Source organism: Syngnathus floridae, chromosome 2 (assembly GCF_059516105.1).
Source record: "Syngnathus floridae isolate MCC-2025c chromosome 2, RoL_Sflo_1.0, whole genome shotgun sequence".
Taxonomy (NCBI): Eukaryota; Metazoa; Chordata; class Actinopteri; order Syngnathiformes; family Syngnathidae; genus Syngnathus; species Syngnathus floridae.
The window spans coordinates 25,659,481-25,678,414 of record NC_142414.1 but is presented as its reverse complement, the minus strand read 5'-3'; the positions used below and the strand labels follow the sequence as shown (position 1 = coordinate 25,678,414).

At 43.0% G+C, this 18,934-nt stretch overlaps 3 protein-coding genes across 8 annotated transcripts; all 3 read left to right on the top strand.

The window, feature by feature from the left end:
* The first annotated feature begins 193 nt into the window (after window positions 1-193).
* On the top strand, window positions 194-4,210 carry dnpep (aspartyl aminopeptidase). Of its 2 annotated transcripts, XM_088362701.1 has the most exons (16): window positions 242-326; window positions 385-430; window positions 527-617; window positions 1,317-1,405; window positions 1,472-1,585; window positions 1,648-1,773; window positions 1,837-1,961; window positions 2,032-2,116; window positions 2,193-2,300; window positions 2,374-2,451; window positions 2,943-3,023; window positions 3,243-3,403; window positions 3,475-3,514; window positions 3,590-3,691; window positions 3,772-3,939; window positions 4,056-4,210. In XM_088362701.1, the coding sequence occupies exons 3-16, from the start codon at window positions 536-538 to the stop codon at window positions 4,104-4,106; spliced, it is 1,410 nt and encodes a 469-aa protein (XP_088218827.1). In that variant the 5' UTR covers window positions 242-326; window positions 385-430; window positions 527-535; the 3' UTR covers window positions 4,107-4,210. The 2 variants fall into 2 exon arrangements, with proteins under 2 accessions (XP_088218819.1, XP_088218827.1); XM_088362693.1 differs by lacking the exon at window positions 385-430 and having other exon boundaries at window positions 194-326.
* A 646-nt stretch (window positions 4,211-4,856) lies between these two features.
* Window positions 4,857-12,775, top strand: LOC148402813 (receptor-type tyrosine-protein phosphatase-like N). 2 transcript variants are annotated; one of them, XM_088362674.1, is made up of 22 exons: window positions 4,857-5,120; window positions 6,455-6,505; window positions 7,577-7,687; window positions 7,766-7,862; window positions 7,930-8,077; window positions 8,138-8,477; window positions 8,570-8,713; window positions 8,802-8,836; window positions 8,953-9,083; window positions 9,164-9,228; window positions 9,302-9,360; window positions 9,517-9,732; window positions 9,829-10,092; window positions 10,152-10,299; window positions 10,371-10,444; window positions 10,573-10,650; window positions 10,785-10,904; window positions 10,967-11,133; window positions 11,509-11,562; window positions 11,677-11,741; window positions 11,831-11,904; window positions 12,051-12,775. In XM_088362674.1, the coding sequence occupies exons 1-22, from the start codon at window positions 5,036-5,038 to the stop codon at window positions 12,120-12,122; spliced, it is 2,598 nt and encodes an 865-aa protein (XP_088218800.1). In that variant the 5' UTR covers window positions 4,857-5,035; the 3' UTR covers window positions 12,123-12,775. The 2 variants fall into 2 exon arrangements, with proteins under 2 accessions (XP_088218800.1, XP_088218795.1); XM_088362669.1 differs by having other exon boundaries at window positions 9,517-9,753.
* Window positions 12,776-13,169: 394 nt separating this feature from the next.
* On the top strand, window positions 13,170-18,907 carry nhej1 (nonhomologous end-joining factor 1). Of its 4 annotated transcripts, none has more exons than XR_015857120.1 (9): window positions 13,170-13,446; window positions 13,539-13,587; window positions 13,711-13,908; window positions 14,020-14,241; window positions 14,331-14,469; window positions 14,863-14,921; window positions 17,624-17,780; window positions 17,889-18,089; window positions 18,620-18,670. XR_015857120.1 is itself a non-coding variant. In XM_088369038.1 (9 exons), the coding sequence occupies exons 3-9, from the start codon at window positions 13,723-13,725 to the stop codon at window positions 18,692-18,694; spliced, it is 987 nt and encodes a 328-aa protein (XP_088225164.1). In that variant the 5' UTR covers window positions 13,170-13,446; window positions 13,542-13,587; window positions 13,711-13,722; the 3' UTR covers window positions 18,695-18,907. The 4 variants fall into 4 exon arrangements, 3 of the variants coding, with proteins under 3 accessions (XP_088225164.1, XP_088225165.1, XP_088225162.1); XM_088369038.1 differs by having other exon boundaries at window positions 13,542-13,587; window positions 17,941-18,089; window positions 18,620-18,907; XM_088369039.1 differs by having other exon boundaries at window positions 17,983-18,089; window positions 18,620-18,907.
* The last annotated feature ends 27 nt before the right edge of the window (window positions 18,908-18,934 follow it).

Here is an 18,934-nt window from a genome sequence, read left to right as displayed (position 1 = left end):
GTGTTTCTTTTGTCAAACCGATTCGTTAAGCATTCGCACAACTCAGAAACCACATCAGAAGACACTTAAGGGTTAAAAATGGAAGAATGTGATATTTTGGCATGCTAGTAAAAATATCAACATAATTGTAACTTGTTTCAACACGACTCTTTTTGTTCATGCTTGGACTTGTCTCAGATGTTCTTAAATGTAAAGGCCTCAGACGGAATTTTGCGTAAGTAACCCTCCCGAGCGCTAGGTGGCGCTGTAAGCAGGCTCCTCCTCTTTGATGCTACTTCCGCCGTAGCTTCCCGGTTCAGTTATACTGGTCTCAAAGTTCAATGCAGGTAAGTTCCCTTAAAATAATTCGTTTTATTGCATTATGAGGCAGTGTTGCTTTGACAGAGCCCGCAACCCCGACTTTAAGTGACGTGCAGTTTTGCTAGCAAAGGTTAGCATGCAATGCTATTGGACCTAAGCTTGGACTATAAAAATGATCCTGCTTGTTTAACATGTTTTTTTTAATGTGCATTGTTTTCTCTTACAGTCCGTAATAATGAAGAGCTCCAAGGAAGCCGTCCAGTCAGCAGCGAAAGAGTTTTTACAATTTGTTAACAGAGGCGTGTCTCCATATCACGGTAAATCTGATGAGCTGTCAGTCAATTGTTTTCACAATACTTCTCTTTTACTTCTCTTAAATTTTTATTAAAAGTCCCCCAAACAAGAATGTAACTAAAATGTATTCACTGGTTAATTATAATTGTACATTCGGCCATGTACTAAAATTAAAATGAAACACGTGGGTGATCGACTTGTATTTATTTTTATTTAATCTTTTTTTTTTCTAGGGAATTTTAGAGACATTTGAAATGCTTATTTTTTTAGATGTCGGCCACTTGGATGGTAGAATAGGTCATGTATTTATTTTTATTTAATCGTTTTTTTTAGAATAGGTCATGTATTTATTTTTATTTAATCGTTTTTTAGAATTTTTTAGAATAGGTCATGTATTTATTTTTATTTAATCGTTTTTTTTTCTAGAGAATTTTAGATGCATTTGAAATGGTTTTTTTTTTTGTTTTTTTTATTTTTTTTTGTAGATGTTGGCTATTTGTAACATTGCGATTAACACCACACAAGCTGGGAGTCAGTGCTCTTCAATAACTTGAATCTTTATCGATTGACTTGTGAGCAGGTCAAACTACGTCTTTGAGATTGAGATAAGATTACAATGATCTTTCATTGTCTCTCACCATTGCACTTTGACTCCCGGCACTTTTCATACAGCGTAGTGATTATGAGAGTTGCGCAATCACCGTGCAATGTGTCTTCTTCAGTGGTGGAAGAATGCCGGAAGCGTCTGCTGGAGGCGGGATTTGTGGAACTGAAGGAGATGGATAAATGGGACATCCAGCCATCCAATAAAGTAAGTTGTACTTTGCATGGTATGGTCGCGATCTTCTCAAAAGTGGACTTTCTGTGTATTTTGCAGTACTTTGTGACCAGGAACTTCTCCAGTGTCATCGCCTTTGCTGTGGGGGGGCGTTACTCCCCTGGGAATGGCTTCTCCATGATTGGAGCCCACACAGACAGCCCCTGTCTTCGGGTGAGACGTCAACACACGTGAGATGTTTAAAGCCAACGTGGGTGACACATCTTGGTTTTCAGGTGAAGCCGAGGTCAAAGAAGACAAAGCAAGGCTGCCTTCAAGTAGGCGTGGAATGCTACGGCGGCGGCATCTGGAACACCTGGTTTGACCGTGACCTGACCATCGCGGGCCGTGTCATGGTTAAGGTAATATTCAACATGGATGATAGATTTATAAAAAGTCACAACCCTCCACGAATGGTCTGGCAGGGAGATGGCCGACTGCTCCACCGGCTGGTGCACGTACCCCGACCTTTGCTCCGGATCCCTCACCTGGCCATTCACCTGCAGAGGGACATCAACGACTCCTTCGGCCCCAATAAGGAGAACCACCTGTTAGTATCTTGAAAGGATGATGAGAAATGGTGGGATGCAACTTATCCTAACTACTGTTTGTCACCTCAGCGTGCCCATTCTGGCCACCGCCGTCCAGGAAGAGCTGGAGACGGGCAGTGCGTCATCTGGAGATGCCGTCAACGCCGCCAGCACGGTGAAAACGGCGACGACGCGACATATTTCTGACAACATCAGAATCTAATTAGAATGTCGGACTTGAATGTCTTCAGGCAGACAAGCATCACCCGGCACTGGTGAAGCTTTTGTGTTCCGAGCTCCAAGTGGAGCCCGAAGCCCTGATGGACTTTGAGCTCTGTCTGGCCGACACTCAACCCGGGGTGAGCCTGTCTTTCGTAGTAATTGCCAGTAAACTTGTGAGCGGTTATGTAATGTTTGTTTATTTGTATGCAGGCGTTGGGAGGTGTGTATGAAGAGTTTATTTACTCGCCTCGCCTGGACAACCTCCACAGCTGCTACTGCGCCCTGCAGGTCTGACTCGCTCACATCTAAGCACCTGCTGTCTGGTGGGTGAGGACACAAAAGTGGCTTGCAGACAGCTAGTAAAAAAAAAAATTCAAAACTTAGTATCTTGTATGCAGGATTTTGTTGACAAAAATTCAGTAACTAATGTCTTTTTTTCATATTTTCTGCCATTAACATAATAATCACCAAGGGAATGTTTTTGTTGATTTATTAAATTGATAAATATTTAAAAACATGACATTTTAGATTATTTATATTTTCTGTAAAGGAGAATAGAATATGTGGAATTTATTATGGTTCATGTCAATTCAGCCCCAAAAAAGCCTGCATTTGTTTTTAGGATATATGAATTAAAAAAAAAAATCCCCAAATTTAAAACCGTTGAATAATGTCAACTGTTTTTTTTTCTTTTTTTTTTTTTTTTTGAAAGGGGAAAATTAGATTTTTATTTTAGAGCCATATTGCTCCGTTTCTGATGTGGTCCACTTTTGTTTCAGGGGCTGATTGAGTCCTGCTCGGGGGACTCGCTAAGCCAAGAGCCCAACATCCGCATGGTGACGTTCTTTGACAACGAAGAGGTTTGTGATGCTATGACTGATCTTCCTTCACATTAGACTGTTGTCATTATCTTCTATAAATGTTCCCAAATTGACTTAGTCATTTTATCCCCACCCTCCCCTAAAATTAGATTTACCTGGAATTTGCATGTGTGAATCCGGATTATGCTCAAATATTTTTTTCCACTCTATTATGAGTCAACCTTCAATTCAAAATTGTTCCTTTATTCCGTGGTATAGGTGGGCTCGCAGAGCACTCAGGGGGCGGAGTCCAACCTAACGGAGCTCATCCTCACTCGCCTGGCCTCCTCCTCGTCCAATCCCACCGCCTTCCAGCAGGCGGCGCCACGCTCCTTCCTGATTAGCGCCGACATGGCTCATGCTGTGCACCCAAACTACCAGTCAGTTTTACCCACCAACTAATAAACTGAATAATTTTTTTGGGGATACATCATATATACGTTTTTTTCAGCGAGAAGCATGAGGAGAACCATCGCCCGGCTTTTCACAAGGTAAGGCGTCACAAGCTACATTGTGTTCATTTTTTTATTTAGTTTGACTTTTATTTATGTTTTTTTTTCTTTCAGGGTCCAGTGATCAAGTTCAACAGCAACCAACGCTACGCCACCACCGCCGTGACTGCCGCCATTGTCCGGGAAGTCGCTAGCCAGGCCGCCGTTCCTCTTCAGGTACCGTTGTGGTGGCTGAATGTCACGTTTGCTATCCCGTACGCTGCTCGTTTTCACTTTGCGAATTGCGTCTCGTGCAGGACGTGCTGGTCCGAAACGACAGCACGTGCGGAAGCACCATCGGCCCCATCCTGGCCGCTCGCCTCGGTGTGCCCGTAGTTGACATGGGCGCTCCCCAGCTGGCCATGCACTCCATCCGGGAGATGTGCTGCACCTCCAGCATATTGCAAAGCACCACCCTCTTTAAGGTAACTCCCATTTTTTGAAGCCACCAGCAAAAGAGACATTTTTATTTTTTTCTTTCTTTTTTTTTTCTTCACCGCAACGACTCCGTGACAATGCCCACTGATGTGTCTTTTCGCAGGCTTTCTTTGAGTTGTTTCCCCGTGTGAGGAGCACAGTGATGGTCGATTAGAAGCAGGAGGATGGGAATAATCAACACGAGGTGGAATCAAATCAGAACGGACTTGTTTGATTAGAAATGGGTAATGGTACTTGCAATAAAGGGCATTGAAAGACTCAATTGCTTGATTTTATATGAAAACACAGCACTTCACGCCATTCCATTTCACAGTGACATCATTTGGATATTTTACTGTTCGATGCTCACAAATCACCACGCTGGCTTTTCTTTGAGGTGTTGACATTCACCAGGATAGGTGGAAATGTATTTTCTCACAGTTATAATTTGTGCACATTCATACACGAGGCCCGCTTAATTAACATAATAATCAGTGGCGTCTTTTCATTTTCGAATGGCGATCGAAAATGTAAGAATGACTTTTTTTTTCTCCCAATTTAGCACAAAAATTCTTTTCACATTCAGTTTCAGTCTCTGGCAGGTTTTGGCTCGAGTGACAGACGTACCAAAAAAAAAAAGTGGGTTCAGTCCTTGTGAAGAGTCCTTGAGCAAGACATTGAAGTTTGTTTTTCTCCCAGGAGGGCCTGGCAGCACCAATCATGGCATCATCAATTTCCTTTTTCTGTGTCTTCTTCGGATTTTTTCACCAAGGTTAGCAAATTCTAACAAATTCCCCTTTCCCCATGCAAATTTACAATTCTAACAGCAGCCCTATTTGAATAATTCAAGCCGTGAGAATAAGGTGAACATGGAAAAGGGGTTCCTGTATACACCGTGTTGTTTGGCGCCCCCTTTTGGTGATGCTCCGCAAACGTGCTTCCTCTTATCTTCATCCCAGCAGCACAAGAGAGGCAGGAGCGCTGGCGAGCAGCGTCTTTTAGCTTCTTCTCGACAATGGGAAGCTGCTAGACGGGAGGGAACAGCGGCAGCAGCAGCGGCAGCAGCTCACTCCCCTCCTCGCTCCAGCGGATCTCGGCTGGACCATGAAGCGTTGTCGGCTGTGGGTGGCCTTGTGCCTCCTCCTCCTCCTCAACGCCTCCTGTCGCTTCAGCTCGGCCGCCCGACACGGTAAGAGGAGCTCCGGCGCACTCAAAAATTGACTCCCTGCATTATATTAAACATTAATTGAACAAAAATAGCTTAGCTATTGTAAATGGTTTAATCCAAATGGTCAAGTGTTGCGGGGTGTGCAGATGATGCAAATGGTGGCTTGTGGTTTTCTTATGCACAGGGACGCAACAAGCAGGAAGACATGATAAAATAGAGTTTTTGAAAATGTGAAATACTACAAGACGAGAACGTAATGTTATTGTGATTCCCAAACTTCCCCTCCACACTCAAAAATAAATAAATAAAAAATACTTGTGCTCCAAGTACCACTATCAGTTCTGCAGTTAGGTTGAATTAATCAAAAACCAAAATAGGTATTTTATATCTAAGTAAATTTATTTTAATAATATTATTATTAGAATATTAATATTATTAGCCACTTAGATACAATGAGTAATTAATGAGTTAGACTCACAAAGTACCAGGAATGGACCTTCCATGACTTTGCATCAACTTGGAGCTTTGATTTAGCTGAAAATAAATTCCTCTCCCATCTTGGAAAGCTGCTCACTTGAAGAAGGGATTCATTAGAAAATATCTTTTTTTTTTTTTAAATCACTGCCCACCAGTTGCAGTGACGTTTGTCTCATGGTATCAATCACTCACCCATGATCATTAATGTGGAAATGAGGCACTCAGAAGTCCATTAGCGCACGAGTCGATATCGTGTGTGTTTATGGAGGAACAAAAGTACTCGGCCATGTCTTTGAGCAACAAGAGGCTTGCTCTTACACTGTGGTGCCATCACATTGATGGATGGATCACCAAGTCCAAAGTTCAACTTGTTGCTTCGTCTGGCGGGGGCACCATCTTGCTTGGAGCGAGACAAAACAACAGCTGTCGTGGTCCTCTGAGCACCCACAGTCTCTTCTTAATTTCACATTTCACTGCTCTTTGTTTTGTGAGCAAATGCCGAAGCCGTTCTGCTCTTCAGGGGCCCAATTAGATTCCTGTGATCTTCTCTCGTGGCGGCCTTCTCGTCGTCTAGACGCCCCGATGTCTTGGTTTCGTCAATAATGAATCGATTGGCTTGGGAGGAAAAGGATATTTTGCTGCTTCCTCGCCCCCTCCCCTCCCATTAGACATTAGACGCAGGATTAATTATGGAAGATTAATGAAGGTGTGAATAATGAGAACAGAGTGAGTGGCCTCACATCTGCTGCTGTTTGCCACCTGGCAAGATTCGGAAAGGTCAAGTGGAACACACACGTGGATTTATTTGTGTCTTATTATAAATTCTACTTATGCAGCACAATCTCAGTTTTTTGATCTAGATTAAATTCTGTTTCCAGGTTGCTTATTTGAGAAGAGGCTTTGCCCCACAGATCAGCTGTGCACTGACGGTGAGTTTGCACGTCCTCCATCTTACGTTGCCAATATGCTTTTCTCGATGTTCCAACTCGGCATAAAACCTCGCCAGGACTAAAACAAGCGAGGCGGATTGTTTGCGCGATAAAATTCAATACAGCATACGCAAAGAATCCGAGTGGGTGGAAGCCCAACGCCGACAACCGTCAGCGGCGATCGGCCAATTGCGGCCGGCGGAAGTTGTTACTATGGTGACGGTGACATCACCTGCCTGACAACTGTGTGTCTCTCTTGCGTGTGTGTGTGTGCCCGCGTTTGTTTTGATCAGCGATAGTGGGAGCAGAGTTGCGATGAGTCATCAAGTCATGTCACCACTGCGGTGAATGTTAATGTGACGTGTGAAAGTGCAGCGGAAGTGGATTTATTTTAAAATATAGTTGTGAATGATATTCTTTTCCAATAAGATTTTATTCCGGTTGTCAGGAAAATATGCAATAAATCAATATATTAATGCAATATCAGTTTTGTTTTTTTAAGCCATTCATTCCAGTTTGCAAAACATGCAGGATTTTCATGTATTTTTAATATTTTTTTCTCATGCAGTAGCGCTTTGAGATATGAGTGACCCGACATATATCTTTTTCAAGATACGAGCCTTTTATTCAGATTTTTTTTTTGCTTCAATTTATTTGGATTTATATATTTACATATTTATATAAAATTTATATAATATGTACGTATATATAGATTTTTTATTTAATTTTCAATTTATATATAATAATATAAATAATAATATAATAATAAATCATATAAATAAATATAAATATATAATAGATGCAACTACAACACGTAAAATACAAATCATCTAAAGTAAATTAAATAAATAAATTGATAAAAATTTTATTTTTATATAATATATATAGTATATATAGATTTTTATTTATTTTTCAATTTATATATAATAATATAAATAATAATAAATCATATAAATAAATATAAATATAGAATAATAGATGCAACAACAACACGTAAAATACAAATCATCTAAAGTAAAACTCGCTTTCCGTTTCTTGGTAATTATATCTCCTGCCATCTGTCGCATGCAGATGGTTTGTTCGGACAGTGCTGGGCTCCCCACCACGACCCGGTCCAGTACCTGGTCTCCGTACCCGCTCTGCATAAGCTGCAGGAGGTTCTTAAAGACCTGATGTCACAAGGTGAGTCCCAACCAAACCTTTGCTTTGTGTCAAAAAGTAGAAATGCACCTTTAAGAAATGCGCTGGCTGCCTGAGCAGGCATGACCTGGTGGGATGACGTTACCCAGGCGACAATCGGGCGAGAGTTGAGCCAAATCCCCTCCGTGAGGTCCTCACGGCTTCACCAGCGCAGACAGTAAGAAACCTGCCCATCAAGATCCCAGAGATGTTTTGAGTCCATCTTTTCCCTTCTGTCTTTCCAGGTTGCTCGGTCAGCGGAGGGTTCCGAGACCCGAGGAGGATGATGACCCTCAAATGATGCAAGAGTACCTAGACTACCTGACACTTGACCCCTCCTCGTCCTCCATGCATGGGCAGATGCCCCTCTTGGATTCGTACATTTACCAACAGGTAGAGAAATATGGAAATTTGTGAAGGTGCCACCTAAATAAATTTAATTATTCTCTTCAGGATGAGGCTGAACGTTCCCTCAACTCCCTGGAAGATCATCCAAGTTCTCCGTTCCAACGCTACTCACCTCTCCGCTCCAGAGGAAAGTCTCTGGATAGAGACGAGCAACTTCTCCAGAACTTGGTGTCCTATTATCTCGCCTCTCCACCCTCCTCCGCTGTCCAGGCTGCTTCCCGCCACAGGGGGGCGCCTGCAAACTCGTTAGCATTAGCATCCTCCTTCCCGGGGCTCGACTTCCCGCCCGATTATGACCAAGATTACGTTTCTCAAATTGGAGGTCTCAACCGGGAGCCGCAGAGCAAGATGGTGTCCAAGTTTGACCCTCTGGCGGGATTAGATGGTAAGAAAAGTCCAATAAAGAATTCAAAAAATAGTTTTTTGATTAGATTAGATTATTAGTTATTATTATTATTATTTTTTATTTTTTTGCAGCTCGCTCTGTTCAGCGTCTGGATAAGCTGCTGAACCGCTACGGGCTGGACGTCCAAGATTTGTCCCCCGAGCAGAGAGACAAACTGCCGGGTCTGCTCAAGCAGCTTCAGCTGGAGAGCTCCTTCGGCCACAAAGCAGCCAAAGGTCTCATGATGGATGGACATATTGAGACGTTGAAGTCAAATACACGCAAATAATTATCGCTAATTTTATGATGTGTCCTTTTTTCCAGAAAATTATGGAAACAATATCGGCACCGGGAAGAAGGTGAGCATTTTGCCTTTTTACTTTCCTTTCAGCTTTTTGTGGCCATTTTTCATCCACGCGCAGACATTGTCTGTAATTTTATTTTTTTAATTGTAATCGTATGTTTTATTCATCAGATCAAGGAGGGTTTTGAGGAGTACAAAATGGCTGCCCCTGATGTTCTTCCAATTGAGAAGTCCTCAGTGGAGGTCCAACAGGATACTCGCGTTGCAATGGCGGCCAAACCGGGAAAGAACAAACCGGAAGCGTAAGACCACCAACCAAACACTTAAAGGCTGATATTTTAGATTTTTTTTAAACAAATGTTCTGCTCCATCCTTTTCCCAGTGCCTTAAATCCAGTGATCACCTACGGGAGCAACCCAAACGTGAAGAACCTGTCGGAGAAAGAAGGTTCATATTACGCCACATTGACATATTCATAAGTCAATTAAGTTTTTATAAGTTTGCACTTGGTTGTTTGCAGATAAGAGCATCCTGCAGCCTGAAACAAGCCAGAAGATTCTGCAGAACACCAACGACCAGGTGACAGCAACAAGCATGCTCATAGATATCTGGTTAGCATGTCTGCCTCGCAGTCAAGAGATCTGGGTTCAACTCCCTCTTTTCTCCAGCTCAATTGGAAACTCCAATGTGAGTTAGAGAAGTTTTTCAAAGTTCTTCTCTGTGCTTTTTCTCCAGCAAGTGAAGACTCATGGCAAAGTGTTACCCCTGGCTACGCGTGTCCAACCCGGTTCTCGTTGGCTTTCCTCCACCCTGGTGGCGTTCGCTTGCATCGGCGGCATCCTGGCGGCGGCCTTAAGCGTCACCTGCCTGCGTCGCCACGCCCAGCGACTGGCGGCGAAGAAGCTGGGCCTCGGGGCTGAGGGCGGAAGCTTCAGCCACCAGGAGTATCAGGTGGGGAAGCCCCGAAAAAAGGTATTTTGGGTTGAATTTGAGGAGCCCAAGAGATGTTTGTGACATGCAATAAGACTCGCAAAACTGGCTCACCAGGACCTGTGTCGCCAGCATATGGCGTCCAAAGGTGCCTTCGGACGTTTGGAAGCCGCCGCCCTGGGCGCCGTGGGGGGGCCGGGCGGAGGAGCCGGCGGGCGAGGGCCGGGAGCCGTCGGAGGCGCCGACTCAAGAGTGAGCAGCGTGTCGTCCCAGTTCAGCGACGGAGCCCAACCCAGTCCCAGCTCCCATAGCAGCACGCCCTCCTGGTGCGAGGAACCCGCCCAAGCCAACATGGACATCTCCACCGGTCACATGATCCTGGTACGCTTTCAAACTTAACCTAGTGAAAGGGGGTAATTGATTTGATTTTTTTTCAAAAGGCATACATGGAAGACCACCTGAGGAACAAAGACCGTCTGTTGAAGGAGTGGGAGGCTTTGTGTTCCTACCAGGCGGATCCCAGCAGCGTTGCTGTGGCGCAGAGCAAGACCAACACCAAGAAGAACCGCTTCAGCCACTCGCTGCCTTGTGAGGCCTCGCCGGCGTTTTCAGCGGCCGTTTTCATGCGAGCGATCATAAATGTATGTTGGCTCTCCTAGACGATCATGCCAGGGTGAAGCTGAAACCGGAGATCAACCCTTCTCGCTCTGACTACATCAACGCCAGCACCATCGTGAGTAGCTACTTCGAGAACTTAAGTCCGAATAGAACACTGAAATTTCACCCAGAAGCACTCGGTGAATATTATTGTTGTTGGTTTCCATGGAAACTTAGCCAACGTCTCATCCTCGATCCTTTTAGATTGATCATGACCCTCGGATGCCGGCCTATATCGCCACCCAGGGTCCTCTGTCCCATACCATCTCGGACTTCTGGCAGGTGAGGTCATCATCCATGTCAAAAGCAACAAAGCAATTATGGCAAAGTCAGAAGTAAAAAAAAAAACTACAAAAATAAATAAATAAAGATGTCTGTCTTCTGAAAAAATATCAGAAAATAAATGCTGTGTGCAGATGGTGTGGGAGACGGGCTGCACGGTGATCGTCATGATGACAGCTCTGGTGGAGGAGGGAGAGAAACAATGTGACCGCTACTGGCCGGACGAAGGCTCCTCGCTCTACCATATCTATGAGGTGTGCAAAAGTAGTCATCTGTAGAAGTTCAGTCATGGATTATTTGTACTCACTATTTCCAGGTGAACCTGGTGTCCGAGCACATCTGGTGCAACGACTTCCTGGTGCGAAGCTTCTACCTGAAGAACGTTCAGACGCAGGAGACCCGAACCCTGACTCAGTTCCATTTCCTCAGCTGGCCGGCTCATGGAATTCCTTCCTCCACGCGCCCTCTACTGGACTTCCGCAGGTATAACCTCAGTGACGTTATAATAAATGAATGAATGAATGAATGAATGAATGAATGAATGAATGAATGACTAAATAAATAAATAAATAAATAAATAAATAAATAAATAAATAAATAAATAAATAAATAAATAAAATAAAATAATACGAAATAAAATTAAATAAAATTAAATAAAATTAAATCAAAATAAATAAATAAATAAATAAATAAAATAAAATAATACGAAATAAAATTAAATAAAATTAAATAAAATTGAATCAAAATAAATAAATAAATAAATAAATAAATAAATAAATAAATAAATAAATAAATAAATCCAAAGTGTAAGACTTTAACCTTACACAATGGAACCTTTTTCTTCTTTTTTCTCCTCAGGAAGGTCAACAAATGCTACCGTGGACGCTCGTGCCCGATCATCATCCACTGCAGGTTTGATATCATTCAAATGAAATAGAGATGGAAAAAAACTTTTTATTAATTGAACATACACAAAGCTATATGGTGCTAAATGATGGTTTTCTTGATTTGTCTTTGTCACCATAGCAACGGAACAGGCCGGACTGGTACTTACATCCTGATCGACATGGTTTTAAATCGGATGGCTAAAGGTGAGCTTTGAATTTCAAATTATTTGTCCTCATTAAAAATGTCTAGAGCAAGATTACTTTTTTTTTTTTTTTTTTTGGCTGTTCTGTAGGTGTGAAGGAAATCGACATTGCTGCGACGCTGGAGCACATTCGTGACCAGAGGCCTGGGATGGTTCGCACTAAGGTGAGCATTTGTTTACAAGACAACATTTACAAATAAAACCAGATAACAGAATTTGAAGATGTTGCCTGTTCTTATTTGATGCTATAATAATATTTTCCCAATTACCGCAATGTATCAAAAGTCATTAGCCGACTTTGTGTTCTCAGGACCAATTTGAATTTGCCCTGACTGCTGTAGCCGAGGAAGTGAACGCCATCCTTAAAGTTCTGCCTCAGTAAAGCGACACCAGACTTCTGTGTGACCTCCTTTTCGCTCTTGACTACCTTTTGCCTTGAAATTAACAGTGATGTTACATCATCAAAAATAAATGTCAATGGAACCTTTCGGATGGATTTGGACAGGTGCACAGCTATAACTGACATTTAAATAATGCATGAGTAATCTCATTAAAAACGACATTTTCAGATGCGATTTACTCGTGTCGACCTTTTAGAATTATACCACAAGTTAAAATTCAGGTGTCACCTGCACCTGCACAAATCCAGCCTGAAGGTGGTGTGACGATTTTCTCGTGAGAGCCTTTCAGCTTGTTCTCGTGTGGTTGTAAATTTTGCCGTTTCATATATCAAGTTTATGTCTCAGGAAGTTGGACACAGAGATGCTTGGGAAAATTTAACACCATTGTACGGTTTACTAATATTGGTAAAATATAATATATTGGTCTGTGATTATTGTCATCCTGCTGGAAGTCGACTTCCCACCTATGATACTTTCAGAAAATGTGTCCTTGTCCGTGTACCATTGAACTGGTTGTATTGTCGTATACCTCACGCATTTTAGAAAATGGAAAAAAAAGAAATTCTATTCTATGAGGAAATTATTTTATAACTGTGAAATTATAAATAAATATTTTCGTGTGTAAGTGCTGCAATATGTTTGCTTGTCTTTGTCTGTGCTTCAAGAATGCACAATAGGCCTTTCTTGGCCTGTGTACATTGTGAACAATATCAAACATTTTTTTTGTTTTTTTTATCATAAATTTAAGGAATTTAATAGACTTCATTGACATTTTATTTAGAGAGACTTTCGCACCAAATGAATAATGAAGGTGACTTTTTTTCACATTTACATTTAAATTGCAATTTTGTCTCATGGCGACGTGATTTAAAGGGACAACTTGGCTAAGTTGGAAGGAAGATGATCATCAATGAAAACATAATTTTAAAATGAAAATTTGATTTACTTTAAGTAGGAAAAACGCATAGACAGCCAGGCCATGAAAGCGGAACGATAAACGACTGTCTTGTTTCACGCCGGTGTTTTTACGCGTCGCAGCCATAGACAAACCAGACGAGCTTCTGGGGCGTCAGCTAATATTTGTTTTTTTAAACTTTTAAATAATATATTTGTTTTATACAAGCTGCTGTAGCTAAAAGTGACTGAGCTACTTTTATTGTAGTAATAGAAAATTGCTGCAGAGGTAGAAAAATAGATAGCAGCACATATGTCATTTTAAATTAGCAATGTTTTTGTTTTCGAAATGGAAATAATGTTTGCGACATTTTTTGTGTGAGATGACGTTAATTTGGCCTGCGCAGAACTGTAAGTACACTGATTACTAATGTCAAACTAGAATCTGACCAGATTTGTTTTAGTTTTTACAAATGAAATGAGATGACATGGCTTGTTTACAGAAGCTGCCACCGTGCAATCACCTGAGCGCCAGCACGACATTTTTGCAAGGTTAGTAAGTAATTTGGAAAAGAAGAATAAAAAAAATTAATATTAAACAGCCGATTCCAATGTGATTCTATGGGTTAGTTCCTCATTGCATTAAAGAAATGCGAATGTTTGTAAACCCACTAGGCTCTGATCGAGATGGAAACCACTGAAGCCTCCAGTGATGTTCTCCTTCAGCATCCGTGGCTTCCCATCGCCATTGATGGTTGCAACCTGCTCGTCAAGAGCTGCTTTGCAGAGACGACGTACCACATCCTGCTAACTGACATGCGCTGCGTTTGGCAGGAGACCATGCAGTCGGCAGCCATCCAGAGCCGCGCTCAGGTGGACACATTCTGAATAAACAAATATAAAATGAATTATAAATTTGCGATTCCATGAAAATATTTTTCCCTTCTTCTAAACTTGCGCTTGTTTGCCAATTGGTTGTGCCAGGAGCTGAACAAGCGTTTGCAAGCCCCCGTCAAAGCCTTTTTCTCGCACCTGTGCGAGGTGGTGCGGCCCTGTCTGTCCGGCAGCGGTCAGCCGAGCGAGAACCAAGTTGGCATCACCGTGATGCGGCCTGAAGGAGGCGACTTGTGCTTGAGGCTGAAGAGCAAGCTAGCGGAGCTGCCGTTCTACTGGGAGTTTCGCTGCACCCCCGCTCCAGTTGATGTGGTACCTTTGGCTTTTGATTGAATTTGTACTTCGTGAGGAGGTTGAAGGTCCTATGCGATGGAATATGAGTGGAGTTCTTTATCTCCTAGGTATGTCTTCATCTGGTGCAGCCCCTGGTGTCCATGAGCCACGTGCTGCAGCAGCAGGTGGAAGAGCTGGAAGAGTTGCTGGTCACGAAGGATGCCGAGATCCAAGACTACAAGGAGAATGGAGCCACACTCAGCAGAGGTACAACTTTTTTGGGGGTATTGGGGCAAACAATCCTGGTAAAACAGGAAAAAAAACCAAATATATATATATTTATATATTAAAAAAACCTGAAAAATAAATATCAACGAATATGCAAGTTGAGAAACGCTCAACTAAAGTTTGAAGTTGTCATACCACTGTTAACCACTAGATGGCAGACATAGCTTGATTGCGCCTACATTGACTTTTATTTGGCCCTGTACTACAATGTGAGTAAGACACTCATTTTGTTGTTTGCATTGGGAAAAAATATATATAAAATGTTTGCCTGGTTGTCTTAATGGCTTAGCACGCCGCTAAGATCAGCGAGAAAACACGCTATCCATTTCAGTCCGACCAACTTTAACGCCGAGCGTTTCTTCTTGTGTGCAGCGCGTCTGCAGACAGACATTTTCGAGCGGCACACCTACAAAGTCGGTTTCCTGGCAAAGGTGAGAGGCCAGCACGCGTCACCGTCGGGCCATGTTTCATCTTCTTCGCACTCGCGTCACAAAGCCGAGGAGAAAACCTTGCGCTGTCTCTTGGCTTCAAATCTGTAGCAGCTCAGTGTTTGCTCAATGGAGGTGTGGAATTTCTTGTCTCTGCCTTTGTTGACCTCAGACTCTTCGTGTACGTGTGCGCGTATGAACTAACATTTCATATCGACTTGAGGAATGTCCAAGGTGTGGCAGGCTGACTATTTTTTTATGGCAAGTTTATTTCAGGCCACCGGCTGTATTTTGGTCCACTTCAATGATAATGAACACACAAAAAAAAAATTGTTTGTTCCAGATGTTGCCTTGAAAACAAGCGATAATGGAAAATTACATCTGGTGGTAGACAAATGCATGCGGTGCTAACGTTTGCTATTTTTCCCTTCTTGGCTGCTCGCTCGCAAGCCTCGGTGGGTAAACACCACAGAAGAAGGCGCAGACAAAGACTTGGTCTTTGGACTCTGGTGGCAAATTCCACCGGCCAGTGACAAGGCCGCCTTCAGAGCCAAGCGAAATCGAAAGGTTGTTCGAAAATGTTGCATTAAAGAGACAACCAGATTTAGCTCCGTGCCCGAGTGTGTGCAAGGATGGGTGTTTATTTGTAATATTTATCGAGGCCTACACGCTTGTGTGTTTTTCTTTCTTCCCTTCCGGCATTATTCTCGGTTACCATAGTAACGGGCATCACGCCGCATCTAACGTGGTCGGTGACCGTTCATGAATCACCTTTGCTTCATCTCAACTTTCACGAGGAGATTGAAGGGGGACCGTGGTGCCGGTTCCATCCTGTTCAGGTCCACGTTGACTCGGTCTGAACGAGCCCGCCTCGCCCCCTCCCCCTTGTCCTTATCAGCTTCTTGGAGGGCTTCCATGTGACCCATGGTGATTTGAAGTCACTTCCTAATTTCGTAACTTCAGCTGTTTCTAAAAGCCAAGGCCAGCATCCTTTTGAAGGATGATGACATCCACATACCGTTCAAATGCGTTCCCGATTTTAAATTCTCCTTCAAATGCAGGCCACAAAATTCTTTGTGGGGCTTGTTTTTCCTGTTTTGGGACGGAATACCTCCGCTATTCTCGGTGGCTTCCCATATGCCAAGATTCTTTGCGCGCCGCTGCACAGTGCTGGAAAAGGATTTGAACGGGGCAAGCGCAAAGTTCTGGGCCTTTCCTCATTTGTACTGATAAAAATGCATGGATGAATCACTCCTCGGTGTTTTGAACATAATAAAAATCTGACGACAATAGATTTAATGCGGCTGTTAAATTTGAGCTCCAAGCCAATCCTTAACTTTTTCGCTCCAGAGATTCCAGGCTCGTCCGAGTCAAGTTGCGGAACGATAAAGCGGAGAGAGAGTCTAAAGGTCCATATTCACCTGCTGTCAGCGAGATGATAATCTTGAGTGTCGTCCGCGTAGTCATGGTAGGACACATTATCGCTGCCTATTAACTGATCAAAGGGCAACGTGGCTGAGTAAAAAGGGGCCCGGGATTGACCCGTGCGGGATCCCACATGCCACTGCCATTAGGTTTCCGTTTTACTTCCTGTCCTCAAGATAGCTCTTGAACCCTTGAACAGGAGATGCAGACCTAGTCGTCTAACCTCCTTGGTGGGCAGTCTACAAATTGTCGACAAGATGTCTGTTGATTTTCGTCTTTGTCGAATTTGCTCATTAGTTCAGGGATGAAGCAGCGAGCCATAAATGACTTTTTTGATTCGGGGCGGGAAGTTGAGGTCACATCGTGTGGAAAAGAGTAAACATGAGGTCGTCAACAGAGACGAGACAAAGTGAGTGAGTGTGAGACTCGCTGGCACCAGCGAAACCACCGCTGCCCCCCCACACCCCCTCCTCGCAGCCCCCCTTAAGAAAACAACAGCTTCTAAAATCAGAGCTGCTAACTTGCTAATAATAGCCAAACGTCAACAGGCTCGAGCCTTCCTCACCTCACCTTCCCCACCACAGGAGGCAGGATTTAGGGGCGTGGCTACCAGGTGAGCTGCTGAGGACTTTGTCCTTTCACCGGAAGAGAAAAGAGCCGAATTGTCTGGTTGATGAAAATGGAAATGTCATTGACCCCGGACCTGGACTATAGTCTAAACCAGGGTGTGATCATCCTCAAGCAAGCATCATATGTTCAGAACAAATGGAGCCCAGCGTCTCAGATCATCTAAAAGGGGCTGAAGGACAGGTCGGCTAGTGAGGGGAGGGGGCGCTGTGAATAAAAATACAGTATAAGGTTGGCTTTCTGCTTGCAACCCCCCCCCCCCCACTCCCCTCCCCTACACAGCCCTCCATCCTTTCAGCACATTGGTTTCTCTGTGCCCAAAGCAGAACTAAGTCCCCCGGTCCCCATGTATTTAAACAAACAAATCACAAAAATAAATCAATGCGAAACCTCCAAGCCTGACCAGAGTGTGCTGAGGAGCCCCCTTGGCCCTGAAAGGGAGCAGAAGACCACCAATTTCACATGGTCAATATTTGAGGAGCTAATTTGGAGAGTGTGTGCGATCCATCGAAGGACTTCGAGACTGGAGTGCTTTTCTGTCTTCTGCTTGCAGCTTTGATCAGTATATCCCATTTTCAGTGCAATGAAAACAATGATTTTTTTTTTTACCTCCACCGGTTGGCATTAAATGACTGGTCATCTCTCCTCATTAGACTCTTGCCGTGGTTTGTTCTGACGATCACGGCGCGAAGAACTTCGGAGATGACCTCCGAGAACTTTACACTGCCATCGTCGCACACGGAAGCAAACGCAAACTGTCGGAGCAGGACCAGTTGGTTGCAGCAGATCCGGATCCCGCAACTTCCTCAGGTTTGGGCTGGAACTCCTTTTGTTTAATCCTTTGATGCTCGCCATTTGTCCTCCTCACTTCCTTTTAGAAATGTATATATTTTTTGGGGTATAAAAACATCATTTTAGGTGATTTGAATCCATTGACGTTCAAGCTGAAAGGTTTGTCAAATTTGGCAAGGCCCGAAGAACATTTGCGTGTTTGGGCCTCGGCATCATGCAGGCGTTGAAGCGTGTGCTGAAGGAGGAGAAGCTGACGACAAGCAGAACCCGAGCAGCCCAGAGGCGGAAGCAAGAGACCACATCGTCCACACAGCCCCGGCACAGCAGGTATGGCGGTCAGGCCGTATCCACACAAACACACGTTTAACAACAAATATTTTTTTCTTGTACGTATACACACTGGTGGAACTAGAGGGGGAGCCCCCCAGGTTTTGTTGTAGTTTCCAAATTTTTTCTCAGATTTTGCAGACCCCCTTGGCCCCCCCAAGTAAAAAAAAAAAAAATCCTAGCTCCGCCAATGTATGTTGACTTTTTATTAAATGACGAGGCCGAGGTGCTGATTGTAAAATGGGAGTTATAGCGCCATCTGGAAAATCAGCCCGGACTTAAGAAAAGCATTTAATTACAGTCTACAATTTTTTACGATTTGTTTTTCTTAATAGAGATGCAAGTTTCTAGGTGAGCTTTTTGCAATGGCTCCTAATCTTCCCTATTTTTTTTTCTCGCATATTAAATTTAAATGTAATAATAATAATCGTATATTACCGATATACATATATTAAGAATAAAAAAATGAAAGGGGCAGTTTATAGAATCAAATCAGAATTTTTGAACGCACGCATTTTGATGTTCCGCAGCTCATCACCTGCGGCCGTGCTGAGCGAACGTCTTCCAAAGCAAAGAAGAAGAAAGTGGTGGGCTTGTTCCGATGAGCGCCATTTTAAATCAATTATTTTTAAACAGCTTTTAATCTATTAGAATCAATGGCAATGATTTTATCGTGGGAGGTAGGCTTTTTAATCCGAGAATTCATATTTTAAATAAATTAATGAATGAATTTTCTATTTAATCTAATAAACTGCGCAATAAATCATTTTTTAGTTGAATCAGCTGTAGAAAATACTTATTAAAACAATTTAACCCAATTCCAATTTGTTTGCTTCACCCTTTTT